Source organism: Ornithorhynchus anatinus, chromosome 7 (genome assembly GCF_004115215.2).
Source record: "Ornithorhynchus anatinus isolate Pmale09 chromosome 7, mOrnAna1.pri.v4, whole genome shotgun sequence".
Taxonomy (NCBI): domain Eukaryota; kingdom Metazoa; phylum Chordata; class Mammalia; order Monotremata; family Ornithorhynchidae; genus Ornithorhynchus; species Ornithorhynchus anatinus.
Window position 1 is genome coordinate 42,355,151 of NC_041734.1, and position 25,297 is coordinate 42,380,447.

General features: G+C 46.1%; 1 protein-coding gene across 24 annotated transcripts in view; it reads right to left on the bottom strand.

Annotated features, from left to right (window-relative positions):
- Positions 1-25,297, bottom strand: part of KIF1A (kinesin family member 1A) — a 158,995-nt gene that overhangs the window by 128,295 nt on the left and 5,403 nt on the right. For all 24 annotated transcript variants that reach the window (XM_007669296.3, XM_007669283.3, XM_016228024.3 and 21 more), the window contains exon 2: positions 9,214-9,386. In XM_007669296.3, coding sequence (XP_007667486.1) covers positions 9,214-9,319 — 106 coding nt within the window. In that variant the 5' untranslated portion in view covers positions 9,320-9,386. The remainder of the gene's footprint in view (positions 1-9,213; positions 9,387-25,297) is intronic.

The window sequence follows — 25,297 nt, forward strand, 5'->3', positions numbered from 1 at the left end:
CAATAAATACGAGTGACTGGCTTGCACACAGTTTTCTGTCAGAGAACATTTCAAAAGACTAGCTACTCTCCTCTCATATGAAGACAAAACCTGGTGGTGAACCCAGAAAATCAATTTCCAAGAGTTTGGTGGGTTTTTGTTAATATCTGGTCCCTTTAGCCCCAGGTCAAGCACTTCACTCTTGCAACCTAGTAGTTTTTCTGAATGGCCTTTCCTTTACCTTTCAATCTGTCATTAAGATCATAACGTAGAAATGGAGGAATAAGAGTGAATCCCCATCTACCCCCTACAGGAAGTTCTCAGATCTGGGTTAGATCTGGGTTAATAAATGCCATCTCAACAAATTCAATTTTCCCAAAACTGCATGTTTGCACTCATTCATTCATCCATTCAGTCGTATTTATTGAGCAGTTACTGTGTGCAGAGCACTGTACTAAGCACCTGGGAAAGTACAATACTGCAATAAAGACAATCCCTGCTCACAATGAGCTCATGGTCTAGAGCGGGGGGAGACTGACATCGGTACAAGTAAACAGATGTCAATATAAATAAATAAAATTACAGACATATACCCAAGTGCTTTGGGGCGGGGAGAGGGGAAGAGCAAAGGGAGCGAGTCGGGGTGATGAGGAAGGGAGTGGGCGATGAGGAAAAGTGGGGCTTAGTCTGGGAAGGCGTCTCGGAGGAGATGTGCCTTCAGTAAGACTTTAAACGGGGGGAGAGTAATTGCAGATTTGAGGAGGGAGAGGTAGGACGTGGGCTAGGGGTCGATGGCAAGACACGCAAGATGGAGGCACAGCGAGGTTAGCACCAGAGAAGCGAAGTGTGTGGGCTGGGACTCATGCTATCAAGAGACCCCGCCAACTGTTGAGAAGTAGGTTGGCCAAATGGAAAGAGCACAGAACTTGGAGTCAGGAGACCTGGGTTCTAATTCTAGCTATGGCGCTTGCTACTGAGTGACCTTTGGGAAGTGACTTAATTTTTCTCTGCCTCCGTTTTCTCAGCTGTAAAATAGGACTCCATCCTGTCCTCCCTCCTACTTAGAATGTGACTAAATAACGTTAACTGTGGGAGTTTTTAGCACTTACTAAGGCGACAAAAGGCGACAAAATGAAAAAAAAAAAGTGAAAAAACTCAAGAAAAAATGAAAAATAACAATAGGGGCCAAACACTATACTAAATGCTGGGCTAGATGTAAGATAATCATGTCAGACAGAATCCCTGTCATAGAACCAAAAAAAACAAGCCTAAACTTTTCCAGCAGGAGTATCATTTTCCTCTTGCATGTTGTTAGCCTCTCTGTTTGAATAAAATGCTACTGTACGATAGATACCAAAACAGCATGGCTTCATGGTTACAGCACCGACCTGGGAATCAGAAGGACCTGGGTTCTAATCCTAACTCTGCCACCTGTCTGCTGTGTGACCTTGAGAAGTCATTTAACTTCTCTGGGCCTCAGTTACCTCATCTGTAAAATAGGGATTAAGCATGTGAGCCCCATGTGAGACGGGCGCTGCGTCCAACCTGATTAAATTGTATCTGCCCTATTGCTCAGAACAGGGGTTGGCACATTGTAAGAGCTTAACAAGTACCATATTCGTTATTATTATTCCACCCCAAGGGGCAGGAACTGTGTAATTCCCCACTCTGATGTCTTTCCCAGCACTTAGCCCAGAGCTTTGCACACAGTAAGCACTTATCAAGTCTCATGTGGGCAGGGATCATATCTACTAACTCTGATATATTGGTACTCTCCCAAGCTCTTTGTTTAGGGCTCTGCACAGAGTGAGCCCTCAATAAATACGACTGATTAATGAACACTATTACTCCTATACAGTGATGAAGACCTACCTATTCCCCACTGTGTGCTTATAAAGACAGGCCTCTGGGCCTTGATATAATTGTCACTTGGGGAATTATCTGACCTGCCCCAAGTTTTGGTTCATGGAGAGCAACCCGTCCCTGGTTGAACTGCCAGATATTCTTGCTCTAATACTTGCTTAAAAAAGGATGCTAACACAGAGTTCTGCATTCCACATACGCCTCACTCCAGGCTAATCGGCGGCCCAGAGCCAGAGCTAAGTTGGAGAAAAGAGTTACATGCATAAATCCCCACAGGACAAAGCTAACCCTGACAGTGAAATCAGAAAAACTAAATAAGATGTGTTTGATTGTGAATTATTTTTCAAGACACACAAAGGGCTTAAAATACATGACCCGGGAAAAGGAAATCACGCTGGTGCATATCAATAGAGTTCGCATCTGGAATTTCAATGGACTGATCGTCTGCCGTCACTGTCAGAGAGTTAGTATTTTTGACCTTTTTTTTAAACATGATGAAGCAGCTCGTAGTTTGATTAATAGCTCTATAGATTCTGGTCATTTCAACCCAGGAAAAAATCCAGACTGGACCTGTTGATGAATTATCTCCAATAAAGACACAACTCGGGTCCCAGTAGACTGGTCACCACTGACTGAAAAATCCTAGAGAAATAGAGGGGACTGCAGCAGCCTCACCATTCTCCAGCTGGATCTGTGAACGCTGCTGTCAGTGCGACTCATGCGAGGACTGGAAATTCTGAGGTGAACCCAGGTAGGTCCCCTAATCGGATAAATGAGCTCAGAGTGGGATGGAGACCCCTTTAAAGAAATGCAATGGTCTTGTCTACAGGCAAAATCGTTTGGCGGCAATACAGTTTTTAGTTGACACTTTAGTCAATCAATCAGTGGTAATTACTGAGCGCTTATTATGTTCAGAGCATGGGAGAAAACAATGCAAGAGAATTAGCAGATATATTCCCTGACCGTAAACGAGGACAAGCCTCCCACTGGGTGACTAAGGCAAACCCTGTCTTCCTGCCCCGGCCTTGCACTGACGTTTAGAACAGTGCTTTGCACGTAGTAAGCGCTTAACAAATGCCATCATTAATTAGGCCTGCAGTCAATTCCCTCAGGGATATTGAGGTAACCATTCCATTGACGTGAGGAAATCTCAGGCTTTGTTCCTCTCCCCACTGCTGCTCCTGCTTCTCCCTGCCGCTGGTCTGGCAGGGTTAGCAGGGACCAGGATTTCCAGAGACTCCGAGCTAAAGCAGCCTTAAAAGTGAGCATCACCACTCAGTCAAATGTACTTCTAAACCAAGCAGGAAGCACTGGTGAAAAGGCAGGAGAAAGACATAACTCAGAAGGGCCACGAATATGGGTGGGGCAATGATATTAAATTACGATATTTGCAATCATTCAATCATATCTATTGAGAGCTTACTGTTGGCGAAGAACTGTACTAAGCGCTTGGGTGAGTACAATATAAGAGACACATTCCCTGCCCACAGTGAGCTTATAGTCTAGAGGGGGAGGCAGACATTAATACAATGAATAAATAAATTACAGATAACTGTGGTATTCATTAAGGTCTAACTATGTGTCGAGCACTGTTCTGAGCGCTGGGGTAGCTACGGTTAATCAGATAGGACACAGTCCTTGTCTCATATGAGGTTCACAATCTAATTAATCTAACTGCAGGTAAATGCAATGAATATCATTACCGTGCACGACCCTATGACTCTAGACTATAAAAGGGGTCTGAAATGGCGGCTATTTCTCTTACTGCCTTTGCAAGAGATCGGCTTTTTGCTGCTGCTCTAACATCGGCTTTCAAACCGCATAAAAGGTGGGAAGGAACATCTTCCTTTGGGTCAAATAGATGTAGAATTCGATTTGCACAGTCTCTCTCAAATCACCCCAGTGCCAGGTTCAGTAAACGACCGAGAACTCGACCACGCCACCTTAGAAATAGTAATAGCTGAGTAATGCCTGCCATGACTCAATCCTGAGATGGCAAGAGTGGGTATTTTAAAAATTCCACTAGCATTTCAAATTCCGGTCTGGCAAATATCAAATTTTTCTTCCGTTTTGGCAGAATTGCTCAGTCAGCATGGCTTCTTTTCCTTAACTGTCACTGAGACGGTGTCAGCAAGACAGCCGCCAGCCAAATCTGGCAGGATAAAACCTCTTGAGCTTCTTTATATGCTACACAATGGTAAGACAACCTTCTTTACAGTGTTTCTTTATTAAGGAATTTTTGTGTGAAACAGAGGCTTCTTGTCTAGATCTCTGTCTCTCTCTCTCTTTTTGTTTCCTACCACAAAGTAATCAAACTAAGCAAGCTAACATCTGGTTGCTTCAGAACCCCCTGATTCGCACCCCATACCATCACTAGGTTTCAGATTTTATTTTGGGGTGGTGGCCAAACAAGGCCAAACTAACCCATCTCAGAATCACCCCAGTTAGACAGGTTGGGGGGAAACAAGGAAGCAGTCAGATAAAAAGATTATCTGAAGTGAATTAGAGTCGGCTAACAGGGAGCTACTGAAAAGACAAAATCCAGTCTGAATGACAGACAGAAGGTACACATGCAGTTTGGGGGTGTTCTTTTATTTAATTAACTTGAATGTACCACAGCGTTTAGACCAGGGCTGGGCACAAAGTCAGTGCTTAACAAATATTGTTATTATTATTATTTTCTTACCATTTTTCTCACACCCATGTGCCAGACATTGAACTAAGCATCGAGTAGATAGAAGTTGATTGGGTTGGACATAGTCTCGGCTTTTCGTTTTTTGGGTTTTTTCAATGGTATTAGTTAGTCACTCCCTATGGGCCAGGTACTGTACTAAACACTGGGGTAGATACAAGCTAATCAGGTGGAATCCAGGCCAAGTCGTAGGTAGGCCTAAGAGAAGCAGCGTGGCGCAGTGGAAAGAGCACGGGCTTTGGAGTCAGGGCTCATGAGTTCAAATCCCAGCTCTGCCACTTGTCAGCTGTGTGACTGTGGGCGAGTCACTTAACTTCTCTGTGCCTCAGTTCCCTCGTCAGTAAAATGGGGATTAAGACTGTGAGCCCCACGTGGGACAACCTGACTCGCCTGTGTCTCCCCCAGCGCTTAGAACAGTGCTCTGCACATAGTAAGCGCTTAACAAATACCAACATTATTATTATTAGGCCTCACAGTCTTAATCCCCATTTACAGAAAAAATACCTGAGGCACAGAAAAGTGACATGACTTGCCCAGTGTCACATAGCAAATGGAGCTGGGACTGGAACCCAAGTCCCCTGACTCCCAGGCCCCTGCTCTTTCCACTAGGCCACACTGTTTCTCCTGCTTCTGCCTCTGCAGTTGTGCAAAACCTCTGAAAGAGGAAAAGGGCCAGGGTCACAGAATTCTTTCGATTCCAAAAGGCACCTTCATCAATATCCTGAATACACCAAGGGATCTCTGGGTGCCAAGCGAAACCACAGACTTGCCCTTTGGCCAATAATAACATCGAAGAGCGAGCCCTCTATTAGAACTCCGAATAGCAAACTGGCACTGTTGCCGAATCTGCTGATCGTGCTGACGAGCAGGAAGCGAATGAAATGACAGCAAAAACACAAAGGATAGCAATCTCTCAAAATGTTGTTGAGACATCAGCTCAGCTGGTGAGATGAAAAAAACCCATTGATTTGCCGTGCTCCATATCAACAGAAGAATGCGAATGTGGGTACGCGTGACCTCATCCCAGAAAGCCCGATGGTTACCCTTAGATCACTGTTTCAAAAGCATCTTACAGCTTTCACCCTCAGCGCTGCGGGAAAATTTTGTAAATTTTCTCCCCCTCCAGACTATCAGCTTGTTGTAGTTGGGGAATGTGGCTTCCATGTCTGTGGCACCGTGCTCTCCCAAGCATTTAGTACGGTGCTTCGTACAGAGTAAGTACTCAATAAATATCGTCGATTACTTAGGGCAATATCAGAAGGGCTGCTTTGGCAGGGGGAGCTGAGGATGAACTCGGGTCTCACCTCCTCCGTAAACCGCACGCATGACGCTTGCCCAGAGTGTTATTTAAATGTGGAATCTCAGAAATGTTGGTTGACCTGACAAGGGCCTTGGCTATCCATGCCATCATTGTCCCAACCAATCAATCAGTGGTATTTATTGAGCACATATTGTGCGCAGAACACTGTACTGAGCATTTAGGAGAGCACTGTACAACAGAATTAGCAGGCACTTTCCATGCTCTAGCTTGTAGTCTAGAAGGGGAGACAGACATTAATATAAATAAGTAATATATAATATATAATTTAAAGATATTCCAACTCCTAAACAAGGGGCCCTGCCTTACACAGAACTCTGGACAAATATCCCGCTCACCTTCTTCCTCTTCTTCTTCCGGCCCTGGCTTCAGGGACAGGGAGTTTAGGGAGGAGGAGAAGAATTTTCAGTTAAACCTGGAGATATCGACTGGGACACAATTTACAGATTTATTTTTCCCCTGAGAGCACCAGGCAATGGGGAATGAACTTCCCATGCTGAGGAGCAGCATGGCCTAATGGATAAAGGACAGGCCTGTAAGTCAAAAGGACCTGGGCTGTAAACTCACGTCCACCACTTGCCTGATGTGTGACCTTGGACAAGTCACTTAACTTCTTTGTGCCTCAGTAACCTTATCTGCAAAATAGGAATTAAGACCACGAGTCCCATGTGGGACATGGAATATGTCCAACCTGATTAACTCTAATCTACTCTGCACTTCGTACAGTGACTGGCCCATAGTAAGCACTTAACAAATAACATTTAATGCCCGGCTAACAAAACAAACTATCAGTGGTATTTATCGACCATTTGCTACGTGCGGGGCACTATGCTAAGCAAGTTTAGCAATCCGAAGTATTTAAAAAATGAGACTTTCTAAGAATTTGGGTTCTGCGAGCTGTAGTCCAGGAGAAGGGAGATCTCTTTTTTAACCCTACCCCCAGGTTCACTTTTTCTTGCTATTGAAATCTATTTGAAAATAAAGACCTTCGAATCCAGGAGATAAAAGAGAATCCAAAAATAGAACCGCCCTTTGAATGTGACTTTTAGGGAGCCAGCAGGGACAAGAAAGATGTAAAAGACCTTTGCAGAGGGCGGAAAAAGTCTCTTTCGAGAGACTCTGGGAGACTTCTCTAATTCACCGTCATCTCGGTCCGACAAATAACAAACAAGAGGACAATGAGTCATTGGATCCTTGCTTCTCACTGCAGGATGGATGCCACCGGGGCCACGCAACCACCTGAGGGCTTGGTATGGGGTGTAAACAGAATAAAAATGGAGGGGGACCCTGAGGTAAATTGAAAAGCAGCACTCTTCATTAGAATTGTCTCATCAGCCTCCCTTCTGAGTTGTTCACAGGGCTGAAGAGGGAGCAATTTTTCTCTCAGCCTCCTTCCTCTCCTTCTCTGATACTGATCTTTTCTCTCCCTCTCACCATTCTTCAATATGCCTTTCCACTTTGGCTCCTTGCACTTAAGGGAGTGAAACCACTGCCCAGAACCCTGATGACTGCAGAAAAGGGGGAAGTAGCCTTTGGACGAGCTAATGGTTTGATGTTGATGATGATAATAACAATAACAATAAGGGTAGTGATATCTCTTAGGCGCTTACTGTGTGCCAACCGCTAGACTGAGTGCCGGGGTAGCTACAGTGTAATCGGGTCTCACACGGAACTCACACTCATAGGGGGAGGACAGGTATTGAATCCCCATTTTGCATTTGAGAGAGCCAAGGCACAGAGAAGTTAAGTGACTTGCTCAAGGTTACTGAGCTGACAGCGTCGGGATTAGAACCCAGGACTTCTGACTCCCAGGCCCTTGCTCTTTCCACTAGGCCACGCTGCTTCCCTTCTCGATGTCCCCCTTTGCTCCGGTGTCACTGACAGCGTTTTGACAAGCTGACAATAATAATAATAATGATGGTATTTGTGAAGCGCTTAATACGTGCCAAGCACTGTTCTAAGTGCTGGGGTAGATACAAGATAATCAGGTTGTCCCACGTGAGGCTCACAGTCTTAATCCTCATTTTACAGATGAGCTAACTGAGGCACAGAGAAGTTAAGTGACTTCCCAAGGTCACCCAGCTGATAGGCGGTGGAGCCGGGATTAGAACTCACGACCTCTGACTCCCAAGCCCGGGCTCTTTCCACTCAGCCGCGCTGCTTCTAGGAACCGGTGGCACAACAAAATCTGAACATGGAAACGAAGCAGCTTGGAATTAACCTGTTCCTGAGTCCAGTGATCCTACAGCTTTCAGGAGGGAAAATTAATCTACATTTTTGATCATCTCTTCGGGGTTCGAGCAAAGAGAGAATAGCAGAAGGGAGAAATCACTTTAGCTGGCCCATAGGGTGAGAGAGGGAGAACTTATCTGCAGCCGCAGGGCCTTTCTTCTGAAGGGGTACCCCCTTATTCAGACCATTCCCAGTTACCACATGAGTGGTTTAGGTGCTGGGGACAGTCCAATAAATCACTAATAATAATAATAATATTGGTATTTGTTAAGCGCTTACTACGTGCAGTGCACTTTCCTAAGCGCTGGGGTAGATACAGGGTCATCAGGTTGTCCCTCGTGAGGCTCACAGTCTTCATCCCCATTTTACAGTTGAGGTGACTGAGGTACAGAGAAGTGAAGTGACTTGCCCACGGTCACACAGCTGACAAGTGGCAGAGCTGGAATTCGAACCCGTGATCTCTGACTCCCAAGCCCGGGCTCTTTCCACTGAGCCACGCTGCTACTCTATGACCATGGCCAAGTCATTTCACTTCTCTCTGCCTCAGTTATCTCATCTGTACAACGGGGATTGAAATCGTGAGCCCCATGTGGGAGAGGGACTGAGTCCAACCTGAGTTATTTGTATCCACCCCAGAGTTTAGGACAGTGCTGGGCACGCATCGTAAGCGCTTAACAAATATCACAGTTATTATTTTAGCCTAGGAATCTTCTCCCATCGATGTTTTAGCCATCACCTTGGCCGCAAGAAGCTACCCTAGAGAGAGGAGACCGCAATCAAATGAATTAATTTTGTTCTTTGCAACTCTGGAAAGTATTTTTTGACGGGTGAGGAGGTTGAAGCTTCGGGCCTCGATGGAGCTTTGGTATTATCGCTGATTTTCAATGACCCCTCCAACCCCTTACCCCCTTGCATGCAGATGATCAAGAGTTGGGTGGAACCTCCCCTCTCTGGAGTCCTGAATTTCCAGAGGAGAAGTGGGAAAATCCCCCAGTTGGGCATCCGCTCGACAGGAGACCTACGGTCACCACTGCCAGCGGGAAACCGCGCGGAGAAAAATAGCAATCGGTCTCTATTCCTCATCCCTCAGAAGACCGAAAGGGGAGCCGGATGGCTGGCCGTTACTCACTGGTAGTGCTGCCTGTCATCTGGATGATGCATTTGGAATCCCGGCTCATTTCACGGGAATTAAAGGGCCGCACCCTCACCGCCACCTTCACCGACGCTCCCGCCATCTCGGCAGCCCCTCGGCGTCCTTCCGGCCGCTGCTGGACCCCCCCCCCCGGGAACTGATGGAGCACCCTAGAAGAAACCAGAAAAAGAAGTTAAAAGCATGAGGGGGAAGGGCACATTGGAAATGCCTGGAGCTGGAGTTCTGGAAGGTTCTAAAGAGCTGAATGAGACGGAAGGTCTTGAGTCCGTCCGTTGCCCCGGACACCGGGTGCCATCTGGGGCTTCGGCATTATTAGCTCCTTCTCCCGGGTATTCGCCTTATGCCAAAGAAAATTTCAGCAGGAAAGAGGAAGCAAATGTCACTTTGGAGAAATATTGACATTATTCTACCCTCTTCTCTCACGGCAAACACCGTAGTCGTGTTAGCGGTTCACGGACTTCTGCTTTTGATTCGGTTGTGGCGAGAACATGATGCGACGGTAATAATTTCGGTTTTAATGATTATATTTTTTAAGCCCTTAAAATGAGTCAAGAGCTTTTCTAAAGCCCTGGGGGAGATACAAGATAATCAGGTTGGACGCAGTCCCTGTCCCACGTGGGGCTCACAGTCTAAGTAGGAGGGAGAACAGGTAACGAATCCTCTTTTCACAGATGAGGGAACAGAGGCCCAGAGAAGTAAAGTGACTTGCCCACGTTTACCCGACAGGAAAGTGGTAGAGTCGGGATTAGAACTCAGGTCTTTTGACTCCCAAACCTATGCTATTTCCACTAGGCCAAGCCGCTTCTCCCTTGGCCATGCTAACGCGAATGATGATGACGGTATCTGTTAAGCGCTTACTATGTGCCAAGCACTGTTCTAAACTGGGGGAGATACAAGGTTATCGGGCTGTCCCAGGCGGGGCTCGAGGTCTCAATCCCCATTTTGCAGATGAGGTCACCGAGGCACGGAGAAGTGAAGTGACTTGCCCGAAGTCACACAGCTGACGAGTGGCGGGGCTGGGATTTAAACCCACGACCTCTGAATCCCAAGCGGGGGCTCTTTCCACTAAGCCACGATGCTTCTCTTGAGACGGATTAGTGAGCTACCAAACGCAACGTTCCGCTTCCGACAGCGCCAACAAGATGCTTGGGGAACCTGAGCGATGGTGGATTGTAAACTCCTTGAGTCTACTTACTCTAGAGGAGCAGCACTGCTTAGCGGAAAGAGCACGGGTTCGGGAGTCATAGGGTGTGGGTTCTGATCCTGGCTCCGCCTCTTTTCTGCTGTGTGACCTTGGGCAAATCACTTAACTTCTCTGGGCCTCAGTGACCTCATCTGTAAATTGGGGATCAAGACCGTGAGGCCCACGTGGGTTAACCTGACCACCTTGTATCTACCCCAGCGCTTAAAGCGGTGTTTGGCACATAGTAAGTGCTTAACAGATACCATCACTATTATTATTACAGAAGTCTCCCAAGTGCTTAGTGCAGGACTCTGCACAGTGCAAGAGCTCCATAAATACCATTCACTGATTATCTGGTAGCCTTCCCTGACACTGATCCCAATGGGTAGAGTTCCGTGGCTCAGTGGAAAGAGCCTGGGCTTCGGAGTCAGAGGTCATGAGTTCGACACCCGGCTCCGCCGCTTGTCAGCTGTGTGACCGTGGGCAAGTCACTTAACTTCTCTGTGCCTCAGTTACCTCATCTGTAAAAGGGGGATTAACTGTGAGCCTCACGTGGAACAACCTGATTACCTTGTATCTACCCCAGGGCTTAGAACAGTGCTCTGCACATACTAAGCGCTTAACAAATACCAACACTATTATTATTATTATTAAATTTTCTCATTCACATCTAAATTCCCTAACCTCTCCCCCAGTGACCTATTATGGATTTTTCATTCATTAATTTATGCAACTCCTCATGAACATTATTATTTTCTTATGGTTACAAAGTGAGTTTCTTTCCCACCCCCACATCTGCTGCATCATTTGGATATTCGCACCCTGATATTGCACTTCTGAATATATCTTCATTCTCTACTGCTTCCTCCTACGGGCAAGCAGGGTAGCTCAGTGGAAAGAGCCCAGGGTTGCTTGGGCGTCAGAAGTCATAGGTTCGAATCCCAGCTCTGCCACTTGGCAGCTGTGTGACTGTGGGCAAGTCACTTCACTTTTCTGTGCCTCAGTTCCCTTATCTGTAAAATGGGGATTAAGACTGTGAACCTCACGTGGGACAACCTGATTACCCTGTATCTCCCCCAGTGCTTAGAACAGTGCTCTGCACATAGTAAGCGCTAAACAGATAACAGCAAATTTGTCCTAGACTCTGTCTCTTCTACCTGATTGGAATATCAATCAGAATATCAATGAGAAGCAGCGTGGCGCAGTGGAAAGAGCACGGGCTTTGGAGTCAGGGCTCATGAGTTCGAGTCCCAGCTCTGCCACTTGTCAGCTGTGTGACTGTGGGCAAGTCACTTAACTTCTCTGTGCCTCAGTTCCCTCATCTGTAAAATGGGGATTAAGACTGTGAGCCCCACGTGGGACAACCTGGTTCCCCTGTGTTTACCCCAGCGCTTGGAACAGTGCTCTGCACACAGTAGGCGCTTAACAAATACCAACAAATACCAACATTATTATTATATCCTTAAGGGTAAGGACCATGTTAAATAATTCTATTGTACTCTCTCAAGAGCGGAGGAGAATCGGTGCGATCTAGTGGGAAGAACGTGGGAGTCAGGGGACTGGGGTCTAATGCCTGGTCCGCCATTTGCTTGCTGAGTGAACTTGGGCGAGTCACGTTCTCTGTACCTCAGTTTCCTCATTAGTAAAATGGCAATGAAATTCCTGTTCTCCTTCCCTTTTAGACTATAATAATGTCGGTATTTGTTAAGCGCTTACTATGTGCAGAGCACTCTTCTAAGCGCCGGGGTAGACACAAGGGAATCAGGATGTCCCACGTGGGGTTCACAGTCTTAATCCCCATTTTACAGATGAGGTAACAGGCACGGAGACGTTAAGTGACTTGCCCAAAGTCACCCAGCTGACAAGTGGCCGAGCCGGGATTCGAACCCATGATCTCTGACTCCAAAGCCCTTGCTCTTTCCACTGAGCCACGCTGCTTCTCTATGAGCCCCAGGAGGGACAGGGACCAGGTATAACCTAATTACCTGGCTCTACCCCTGTGTTTAGCATCTAGCGAGCAGTTAACAAATATTCATTCATTCAATAGTATTTATTGAGCGCTTACTATGTGCAGAGCACTGAACTAAGCGCTTGGAATGTACATTTCGGCAACAGATAGAGACGATCCCTGCCCAGTGACGGACTTACAGTCTAAATATTACAATTATCATCCCCCTCTCGGGTCATACCTGGAGAGTTCCAGGACTCCACCGGTCTCAACTACGGGAGGGAGAGTCAAACAGAGGCCCACCCATTTCATTCCTAGCTCGTCCAGTGGCTAGCGAGTGGAAAGCAGTCCGCTACGGGTCGAAACTCGCCCGCTCTGGGCAGCGGCGGCGCGGGAGAGAGTCGAGGGTGGAGACTCGAGTTTACCGTGCGGAAGGCGGAAACGGTAAACCACCTCTGTAATTTTACCGAGAAAATTCTATGGTTACACTAACAGAACGACCGCAAGCGGTGGCGGGACATTCTGGGAGAGATGCGTCCATGGCGTCGCTAGGGGTCGGAGACAGCTCGACGGCGTAAGACAAGACAATTATTACAAAGCACTTACTCTATGCCAAGGACTGTTGTACGCGCTGGGGTAGGTAGGAGATAATCAGGTTGGACACAGTCCCTGTCCCACATGGGACTCACAGTGTAAGGAGTCTACTATTGTATTTTCACGGGCCCGGTTAGGAAATGTGCTATGTCTCGACGACATCCGCGAAGACAGATACAAATTCAGTATCGGCGGTGCTTATTGAATGCCTACTGAGTGTGAAGGACTCGAGACAGTGTGTGTTCGAGATAGTATGGCAGAGACAAGGCACAAGATCGCAGCTCTCCAGGACCTTTGACCTACTTGAGTAATTAGTGCACAATTAGTAATTGGTCAAATGGAGTATCGCTCTGCGGGTGAGCTCCTTGAAGCCAGGGAAAATGTGTCCTGCCTCCTTCGTAGTCGACCAAGCGCTTCGGAAAGTGCTCGATAAATACCACTGATGGATCGACGGAGCGTACGATATTTGAGCACGTAGTTGAGCCCGAACTAAAATGGTGCAGACCAGCTGACTGGGTCACGGTTACCAGAAGAGTTCGGCTATGCTTTTCTACCAAATCATATCGGCTTTATTCAAGGGTAAAAATCAAATATCTCCTCTCAGCCCATACGATCCTTTAAAAAAAAACCAAGCTGTGTTCTGTTCTATCATTCACAGCCTTTGAAATAGAAAAAAGAAAAGGAATACTTATTCTTCAGTTACCTAGCTGGCCCAGATCTTATGGGAGGGCATTACTCGGGCTTTGAAGGGGAAGAAGATGGCAGTTATTCACTACCACAGCATGGTATCACCTAGTTGCCTTTCCTTTTCTGCACTGTCTTCCAAGCCCTTCGGCGACATAATGTCGGCCCATCTGCTTCCTCTGTACCACCTAAGAAAAACACTCAATCACTCAAGCACTCCATCTTACCTCGCTGATTTCCTACTCCAGTCCAGCTTCACCCTTCACTCCTCCAATGCGAACCCACTTGCCGTTCCGCCCTCTCACCTATCTCACCACCGAACCCTTGCTCACATCCTCTTTCTGGCCCGGAACTCTCTCCCCCTAGATATATACGACAGACCGCCACTCTCCCCATCTACAAAGCTAAAGCAGCGTGGCCTATTGGAAAGAGCACGGCCCTGGGAACCAGAGGACCTGGGTTCTGATTCTGCCTCCGCCCCTTATCTGCTGTGTGGCCTTAGGCAAGACACTTAACTTCTCTGTGCCTCAGTTCCCTCATCTGCAAAATGGGGATCCAATACCGGTTCTCCTCCTACTTAGATTGGGAGGCCCATGTGGGACCTGATTATCTTGCAGCTACCCAAGTGCTTAAAACAGTGCTTGGCACATAATAATCGCTTAACAAATACCACGTTATTCCTTAGAGTTGCTTTCCATCACGCCTCAAATAGATTTCCTCCAACTCAGCCAGATAAATTGGCGTGCGTACTCCTCCTACTACATGTAGACATTCTGTTTTCTCTCCCTACACGTGACCTGCCCCACCATCTTAACCTGCCCCAACACTTGATAACTTCGCAAGACCCATCTAGATGCTTTTCCCTCTTTCTGCTCTGAAAGAAGGTGAGTGAGCTGGAAATCACCATCTCTCCAAACACACAAATGCCTTAATCCATCAGTGGTATTTATTGAGCGCTCACTGTGTACAGAGCCCTGTGCTAAGGACATGGGAGAGTAAAATAGAATTGGTAGATGTGTTCTCTGCCCCCAGGGAGCTTACGTTTAGACTGTGAGCCCATCAATGGGCAGGGATTGTCTCTGTTGCCGAATTGTACGTTCCAAGCGCTAAGTACGGTGCTCTGCACATAGTAAGCGCTCAATAAATACTATCGAATGAATGGAGGGAGCTACCTGAACGACTGCTGGAAGGTGGGATCTTTCACTGAGCAGATGTTTAGACTACAGTAGCGGAGGACCAGTGAGCAGGTAGGGTGGAAGAACCTCTCCATCGCTACTGAGCCCAATTTTCCCACCCTTCCAGTTCCAGTTGGGAGTAGTTTGGTGCGTAAGTATGTTCAATCCGTCCTTTAAGCTATTAAAGGGACCACTGTAAACGCATTCACTTCTGCCATATCACAAATAACCACTTCGTGTCTGGGGCAAAACGTAATTGGGAACTAGTGAACGTTCATCTGATGACACGAAGAGGTTTGGTCACAAGGTAACAACATCATCATAATCATTAAAGCCATTTATTGCACAGCTCCTGTGTGCAAAGCACTCTACCTGCTGTTTGGAAAGGCACATAATAGCGAGGACTGGGGTTTTCTTGAGGCTGTGGCCCCGGTAGGTTCGGGCAAGGACAGCGGAGGGGAGGAGAGGACGAGTGAGGAGATCATTCCTCTGCCCCTGCTTCTCTCCCTGAAGATCTCCTTCCCTCCTTTCTGACCTAGCTGAAGTTGAGCCTGGGGGTTTTGTGACCCAGGCTGCAGGTTGCATGGCTCCCGTATACTGGCTCCTGCAGCTTCCTTGCAGCTCCTGCCCGCTGGGAACTAGAGGTCCCGTGCAGCTCCTGCACGCTAGGGGCTGCAGCTCCTGGGCAACTCCCGGAGGCTGGCCCCGGCGACGGGCCCGGGCCGCTGGACGAGGCATGATTTTGTACTGTCCATCCACCCGGGCTTGAGGATGACCTTTGAAGGGGCGGTGGTTGGCAGCCCAGGTGACTGGAGGCTGCTCTGTGGGCTTCGACCCTGTGAACGACCCTCCATCCCCGGGAGTGCTGCAGCTTCAGAAGAAACGGCTTGTGTGCACATCCACGTGACATCGGAACAGGTGAGTCCGAAGGAGCTTTCCTTTACATGCGCTCATGCGCGACGCAAGAATGCACCCCAGGAAAATTGGGGACGGTCCAAGCGCTCTGAAAGAGATGAGACTCTTTACCTGGCTGGTGTGGGGGTGGAGGGACGGACATAAAATTGAATATTGTGCTTTAGGGGGCACTTCTGCATATGTGCATTATGCTCTTTTTTGTAAATTGAAGTCCCTTTGATCTATAATCCCCTCTCTGTTATTTAACACTCATTCATTCATTCAATCGCATTTATTGAGCGCTTACTGTGTGCAGAGCACTGTTCTAAGCGCTTGGAAACATCTGCCTCCCCCACTAGACCGCAACCTCCTTGTGGGCAGGGGGCAACGCCTACCAACTGCCGTGAGACCTTGGGGAAGTCATTTAATGTCTCTGTGCCTCGGTTACCTCACCTGTAAAATGGGAATAAAGACCGTGAGCCCCACAGACCGTGGGACACAGACTGGGATTATCTTGAATCTACCCCAGAGTTCAGAGCAGTGTTTGACTTAGAGTAAGAGCTTAACAAATCCCATCTCTTAACAAATACTGTAAAAAAAACTATTGCATTGTGTTCTCTCGAGTTTTTAATACGGTGCTCTGCACACGGTAAGTGCTCAATAAATGCTATTGTTCGATTGAGGGTATGGACTCCCTCCCCTCCCCCTTTATATTGACTTATTGTTTCTGTGAGTTGGCAATAGAGGAAGCTGAAGCAGAAGTCCTAGAGGAGCAACACGAGTAGCAGAAGAGTTACAAGAAAGCCCTCCTCAAGGGTAGAGTTGTGGAGGTGGGAAATGCTGCGGTCTTCGCATTTCCTCTTGCCTTCGTGACATCCCGGCACCTCAAGATTAATATGTCCAATACAAAACTCTTCATCCCACCCAAGCTCTATCCTCCCCTTGACTTTCGCATCACTGTAGACGGCATCACCATCCTTCCATTCTCACAAACCCATAACCTTGGCATTACCCTTGACTCCTCTCTCTCATTCAACCCACATATTCAATCCATCCCTAAATCCTGTCGGTCCCACCTTCACAACATCGCTAAAATGCGCCCTTTCCTCTCCATCCAAACTGCTGCCATGTTAATATTACGACTTATCCTATCCCCCCGGATGACTGCATCAGCCTCCTTGCCGACCTTCCGGCTTCCTGTCTCTCCCCACTCCAGTCCATACTTCACTCAGCTGCCCAGATCATTTTTCTACAAAAACGTTCAGGACGTTTCTCCCCACTCCTCAAAAAACTCCAGCGGTTGCCCATCCACCTCCACAGCAAACAAAAAACTCCTCACCATTGACTTCCAAGCGCTCAATCCCCTTGCCCCTTCCTACCTCATCTCACTACTCTTTCCACTACAACCCAACCTGGAAAAATTTGCTTCTCGGATGCTAACCTTCTCACTGTGCCTCAATCCCATCTATCTTGCACCGACCCCTTGCCCATGTCCTGCTTCTGGCCTGGATCGTCCTCCCTCCTCAAATCTGACAGACAATTATCCTCCCTCCTCCCCCGCTTCAAAGCCTTATTGAAGGCACTTCTCTTTCAAAAGGCCTTCCCTGGCTATGCCCCCCCTTTCCCCTTCTCCCAATACCTTCTGCGTTACCCTGACTTGCTCCTTTTGTTCTTTCCCACTCCCAGCCCCAGAGCAGTTATGTATATTTCTGTCATTTATTTATTTACATTAAAGTCTGCCTTAACCCCATAGACTGTAAGTTCGCTGAGGGCAGGGAATGTGTCTGTTTATTGTTGTATTGTACTCTCTCAAGTGTTTAGTACCATACTCTGCAAATGGTAAGCGCTCAAGAAATACGATTGAATGAATGAATGAGATGTTCTGCTGCAGCAAGATAATTTCCTGCACTTAAGCCCTTCCACCTCCCACAAACAGCTAGAGGTTCGCTAGCTGCCTCCCATCCAGACCCCATCCTCAAAGAAGCACGCAGCTTGTAAAGGCCTTTCGGTAGAGGGGAACAGGGACGTTCAATTATTTTTCACCAAATTAGAGGTGAAAATTAATCTGAGACTGGATCGATTTGTTTCATCTCTGACCCACAGAAAGAAGAGCAACACCGTGTCTTCTTTCCTTCCCCCAAAGCCCAGCGCTTCCCTGGGCAAATTTCTCATCCCAAACCCCAAACAAGCTGTTTTTCAGCACCAAAAACGTGGCTTCCAGGATCAGCTCTGAAAGTTCTCGCCAAACTCTCCGCTTTCATATGGAAATGCTTGCAGTGTGGAAACCAACAGCTGAGAGCACTTCTATTTGGGGCAGCAAGTTGGCACTCTCCACTCGACAGAAATTATTTCTTTATTTATGCAATTTTCTAAAGGGATCTAGTTGGCACTTCACAAGTGATTATAAACTCTGGGAATGAATACCGAGAAAAGCAGGGTGTCAATCTCTAATCCCTTTTATTTGATAGAATTAGACCCGGCTAGTTATTTTTATAATGAACTGGACTTGGAAGGAAAAGTTAGGCAGCTCATCTGTATCTGTTCCATTAACCAAACAGATAACCAAGCTTGTCAGTGTAACTAAAACAGCATGACCTAGTGAAAAGGGCACGGGCCTGGGAGTCAGAGGGCCTGAATTTTATCCCACCTCTGCCACTGCCTGCTGTTTGACCTTGGGCGAGTCATTTAACTTCCCTGTGACTCAGTTTCCTCCTCTGGGAAGTAGAGGTTTCATACTTATTCTCCCTCCTATTAGACTGCGAGCCCCGTGTGTGACAGGGATTGGGTCTCAACTGATTATCTTGTACATGTCCTGGTGCTTAGAACAGTGCTTGACACATATGTAAGCACTTAACAAATGCCATTAATACTTAATAACAGATACAGTTGCTATCACTAAACATTACTAATGATGATAATCGGATAACAACAATAATCAGGGACTCAGGGAGCATATTTAATCTGAGTATTCTATCTCAGAGCTTAATACAGCGCTCAGTACAGAGTAAGCACTTAATAAATTCTCTTTCTACTGTTACTTCTATTACTACTATTAAGAGTGATATCGAGGAAAAAATAAAAATACAGCATCTCACTATCATTTGAGTTGGTCCAGGGTACCGCATAAGAGAAGCAGCAAGGCTTAGGGAACAGAGCACGGGCCGGGGAGTCAGAAGGTCATGGGTTCTAATTCTGCCTCCGCCACTTATATGCTGTGTGACCTTGGGCAAGTCACTTTCCTTCTCTGTGCCTCAGTTACCTCATCTGTAAAATGGGGGTGGGGACTATGAGCTCCATGTGGACAGGGACTGTGTCCGAAATGATTTATTTATATCCACCCCAGAGCTTAGTACAGTGTCTGGCACATATTAAGTGCCTAACAGATGCCATAATTATTATTTTTTATATAAATATGCTTAGATACCATACAGAGTCAGCTGATAATCGGATAACAACAATAATCAGGGACTCAGGGAGCATATTTAATCTGAGTAAGCATAACGCCGGTCCCTGCCTCTCAGCCTAGGTAAGGCCCGCAAGACAGTTGAAGCCAAACTCACTCAACGAATAAAGATTGAGAGTAGAAGGGAAGCAGACTCGTTCCTCTTTTTAAAATGGTATTTGTTAAGAGTTTACTGTGTGCCAGGCACTCTACTAAGCTCTGGGGTAGATTCAAGTTAATCTAGTTGGACACAGTCCGTGTTCCACATGGAGCTCACAGTCTTAATCCCCATTTTGCAGATGAGATCACCGAAGCACAGAGACGTTGTGACTTGCCCAAGGTCACACAGCAGAGACGTGGCGGAGGCTGGATTAGAACCCAGGTCCTTCTGACTCCCAGACTTGTGCTCCATTCACTAGGCCATGCTGCTTCTCTCATAATATTACAGACTTTTTTGTCAACATATTTGATTTGGAATAGTGCCCGCCAACTATATTTAAGTCATCTCAAGAAGGTGCAGACCAAAATACTCTCAATGAGCAAAGGACAACCACTGTTGCCGGACCCTGTTGGGAAATCACGTCACTCCATTTCGAAGCATAAAAACCTTCCGCTCTCAGCTGGACCCTGAACAACGGACTCACGTCCAGAGCCTGGAAGACATCAGACCGGACCGTATCCAAGAACAATCTTAATGATCAACCGCGTCTCTTTAGGTTCCTGCTATTCAACGTAAGATGTGTTATTCGAAAGAATCGGTGCATTGGCGAAGGTTGGAGAAAACCTTTCTGATTGGTAGAAGACTTTTACCAGAAAGATACAGGAAACTGTTTGTTTGCCTTGCTTCTGATGAAAGCCCATTTTTGCCAATCTGGCTTCCAAGAACCCATGGCTCTCTAGAGTCCAAATAAATTGCACCCCTAATACCTGAATGAGGAGATCCGATCAGAAAGGGGTGACTCACAGAAGCCTTTAGCATGTTCTCATGTGACGGATGCAGAATTTATGACCACAAGGGTGCAGGGGAAGGGCTGACCCGCACGAGTCGACTTTGGTTTCGTGTGGTACCCACGTCATGAGTAGTAAAATGAAGCTTCTGCACTCTGCCTTTTCCCCTAGTTGGAGGGTGATTCTGTCTTTATTTTGGAACCAGATCTGGTAATAGAAGAAATACCGAAATCTGTTGACTTGGATGTTCCCTCTAACGTAACATTAAAAAGATCCTGACTGGTATTGTCATTTATTTCTCCTGCCACCCAGCTGGTGGAAGAGACACCTTTAGCAGGAATATTTTTGCGTGAAATGGTCTTCACACAGGATCATTTTTTCTTTCATTCACTTGCCTCTTCTCCTATACTGCGCAAGGCTAGCAGGAGTTAGGTGGCTACTGGAGGTTGGGGCAGGGGTGAGAAGAAAAGGAGAATGGCCTAGTGGATAGAGTATGGGCCTGGGAGTCACAAGGGCCTGGGTTTGAATCCCAGCTCCACCACTTGTCTGCTGTCGGACCTCGGGCAAGTCACTGAACTTCTCTGAACGTCTCAGTTACCTCACCTGTAAAATGGGGATTAAGACTCTGAGCCCCAAGTGGGACAGGGACTGTGTCCGACCTGATTTGCTGGTATCCAAGTACGGTGCCTGGCACATAGTAAGCGCTTAACAAACACCATTTTAAAAAAAAAGAACAAGGAGGCATGACCCTATTCCATTACAGTCCAAGCGCCATAGATTCCATCTCTGCAGGGTACCCAGCTTCCTCACAGGTTAAGTTTTTAGGGTGTACAGCTTTAGCAGACTGCTACTGGATGAAGGGAGGTAGAGGGCACAGGTCTTGCTACCAAAGCCACTCACTCATCTCCTGCCAAATAACAGGACAGTTGAGTTAAACTCCCAAAAAGGAACCGAAGGATGTCCTAAAACAAAGGTGTCACACGATTCCCCAACAGAGATGCAGGAAAAAGGGATTTTGAATTGGCTAGCTCTTCTCAAATGGCTTCAAGTCAAACATCATTTCTTTTTTATTTCTGCAGAAATAGAGACAAAGGTACAGAGAAGCAGCGCGGCTTAGTGGGAAGAGCAGCGTGGCTCAGTGGAAAGAGCCTGGGTTTCGGAGTCAGAGGTCATGAGTTCGACTCCTGGCTTTGCCACTTGTCAGCTGTGTGACTGTGGGCAAGTCACTTAACTTCTCTGTGCCTCAGTTCCCTCATCTGTAAAATAGGGATTAAAAGTGTGTGAGCCCCACGTGGGACAACCTGATTACCCCGTATCTCCCCCAGCGCTTAGAACAGTGCTCGGCACCTAGTAAGCGCTTAACAAATACCAACATTATTATTATTAAGAGCCCGGGCTTCGGAGTCAGAGGTCGGGGGTCCTAATCCCGGCTCTGCCACTGTCTGCTGTGTGACTTTGGGCAAGTAGCTTAACTTCTCTGTGACTTAGCTACCCCATCTATAAAATGGGGATTAAGGCTGTGAGCCCCATGTGGGACAACCTGATAAGCTTGTATCTACCCCAGCGCTTGGAACAGTGCTTGGCACATAGTAAGCGCTTAACAAGCACCATCATTATTATTTTGATGCAGTTACCATTTCTATTTGCATTCACTTTTCCCACCGGTTTTAAAAACCAGTAAGGAACTGACTCTCTGGATCTAAACACTAGGTTCAGGTCGTTTGATCTCATTATAGGAGAGCCTTCTCAAGGAATAATAAAATCTCCCCTTCCGGTGAGGACCGTATCATTATTCCTAGTATCAAATAATTATGACCAAATCAGGAAATGCACCGTTGCTTCAGAGTTGGCTTGAAGGAAAAAACAGGTTGGAAGCGGTTAACGAGCCGAAATTGCCCTCGATATCATGGGAATCCTCTAGAAACCGGCAGGGAAGACTAGCTTAAGCAACCTGGCAACCTGATAAACAATTTAGGTCCTCAACAAAGGCTAAATAAGTCATTTGCCGCTAACGTAGATTTGACTTGGAAATGAAGGTAAGTGGATGTACCTACTGAATGGAGAGATAACAAGTCGGTAAAGGATTAATTATGCTTCAAGCCCTTGAAGTCTCCTGACCCGACCCAGGATATGAATCAAAATGATTAAATCAAGTTAGTTCTGGCTGGAAGGAAGACTGAGAACAAAACCTGCTGCCTCTCCCATGCTGCGTGCATCTGCGACAAAGAGGAGTTGCTCCGACACTGAAATTTTAGTTTCACTAGAGAGATTTGGGGAGGGCTAAAAAGAAACAGTCATTTTACCCTTAATATAGGAAGAGAATGTCAGACTATTAGAACACAAAGAGTGCCGTACTGGATTTTAGACTCAGGACCTGCCCAGCCCAGAAAGGAGCATGATCTAGTGGAAAGAGCACGGGCCTGGGAGTCAGAAGGACATGTATTCTAATCCTGGCTGTTGGGTGATCCTGAACAAGTCACTTTACTTTTTGGTGCCTCAGTTACCTCCACCATAAAATGGGGATTAAGACTGTGAGCCCCACATGGGGCATGGATTGTGTTTGACCCGATTACCTTGTATCTCACCTTGTGCTTAGTACAGTGCCTGGCATATAGTAAGCAATTAATAAATACAAGTAAAAAATTTAAAGTAATAATAACAATGGCAGCCAACAAACCTTGTAGGGACAGTGACCTGATTGTTTATTGCCCAGGACAATGATTCATCTAACTAGATATGAACTTTATCATTTCCCTAACTTTCTTCTTCAGTAATCCAGTGTGGATCTACAGACCACGAACGAAATTCTTTTTGCGTACCCTCGAATTCTCCAACGTTTCCATCTGTCATCCGTGATTCTTCCTTCAAACGACCCCACCTGAATCCCTCATCCTTAAACATGAAAGGGACTCAGATCAAAATCTAAAATGTTGCAAAGGGAAGAAGGTGGCAGAGAGAGAGGGAGAGAGAGAGAGAAATAGTACACTAAAAAAACCCTTGAAAAATGGTATTTTCTCTACCTACCTTGCCTGAAATAAGACTTGATCCAACATTAAATGACACACACACACATATACATATGTATGCTAAAATCAGTAGCATTAGCCTAAACACTGTATCTGTGGTTCCCTGATAGATAATTCAAACTTGTCTCCACTAATGTCAAAAAGTAGATGAGAACATTTTAATAGAAATCTTAAAATGGAATTTATTTTTTTTCTGAGGCAACCAAAATGCAATTCCTACAGAATGTTATTAACTGCACCCAAATATCCTGAGAGGCAAAATGACTCAGGATTATTGTTCTCCTTTTGCAGGTAGAGAAATAAGCACCAAGAAATGACTTGATCTTACAATGTGCTGAGATTGGATCAGGCACATTATTTAAAATTTTGTACTCCTCAGCTTAACATCATAGGGTCTTCCCCACCTCCCTTCCCACTTCAACCACCAAAATTAATTTTTCCTGGTCTAGAGGTGGGAGGGGCACATAAATGTCAAATATATATTCTCAAAGTCCCCCGAGTTTCATTTCTTGAAGGCTGGGTAAGTCTGACTACTCCAGAGCCTCCAGGCGAGAAGTTCCTTTCATACCAAGTCACTGAACCAGATCGAGCTTCAAGAAAATTACGGACAAGGCTGAGCTCGGTGGTTAGATGCCCTCTCCAAAAAGGATCCTCTGAGGATCAAAGACAAATGCTCATTTGCCCTCTGGAACCTCAGAATTACTAGGCAGAATCACTTATGGAATAAAGGAACCATTCCAGTTTTGAGGCAGAAAACAATAGCTAATTGTTCTTCAGTTCTAATGAGATGTTTTGGGTCTCAGTTCTAATGTACGGCTATGAATCAATGTCCATAGATGGTTATCAGTGGCTGTTTCAACACAGCAAAATTTGAATCTGCAGACAGAATTCCACACCAGGCGTGGATTGGTTTTGTGCTTTTAGCTATATCTCCATGGCGCACTTGTGCCCAGAAAAGTCAGTGATACTGTTAGCATGCTACATTAAATTTCAATTTCCTTTTGCTTTTGGCATTGTTTCCTTTCTTATTTGACATCTACCCTTGACGCATCTCTGCATAATGAAGTGTTACATTACGGCATACGGTATATAGTTTGCTTTCCATCATTTTCTATGCCCCCCACCTTTAATATGCCTCTTTGCAACTCTTTCTGAAGTTCACAAAGCTGCTAATGCAAAAGAAATGCTATCTCAAGGCACTAACCAGGATTATATTAAGATTGCTTGCCTCTCCCATTCAACTTTGGCCCAAGCTCCAAGATTTTAGTATAAAGGTACAGTGATTAGGTAAGGAGAAGGAAGGAAGTAAAAAGGTTGTCCCCAGGGCTCCGGGCAAGGCTAGGTCAAATGAAAACCGGTTCCATCTTCCAGGGATGCAAAAAGAAGGATGGAGATAAAGGTGGTTTTTAACCCTGGTGAAAGGTCATAAAATGCAACCCGCTAAGAGAAGGAGGTGAACTTCAAATTACCTTTGAGCAACATCTACAATCCGGCTCAAACATTCCTCTAGACTAAACTTTTAGTGGGCAGGGAATGTGTCTACCAACTCTGTCAGAGTGTACTCTCCCAAGTGCTTAGTACAGAGCTCAATAAATATGATTGACTGAAACATTTCTCATCTGGGATATTTTCTTACTATGGGGTAACTTACTCATCAGAGTGTAACTCTAAAATCCTAATTGGTACAGTTAATTTTGGGGATATTATTAAGAGACTTTTCACAATCCAAAGCATGGCGGTGGACAAATACAGACTGTAAGCTCATTGTGGGCAGGGATTGTGTCGGTTTATTGCAACATTGTCCCAAGCACTTAGTACAGTGCTCTGCTTATAGTAAGTGCTCAATAAATATGATTGAATGAATGAATCCATACAGTTGATAACGGCAAGAGAGTTTTCACCCTGGATGGACTGGAAAGAGGATACCAGCTCCTCAACCAGAGAACAAAAGAAATGGAGGAAGTAGCTGTCAGTACCCCTACTCCCTTTCAACTCTGAACAATTCATTCTCGCAGCATGAAAAGAAACATCAGTACACTCTACAACATTGTTCTAATATCTTTCCAATGCCATTAGATGATTTTTTTTTAATCTTCCCTCATTAGATTTGAGCACACTCCAAACCAATGCAGAGAAGATTGCGAAGGGCTTAGATTTATCCCACCA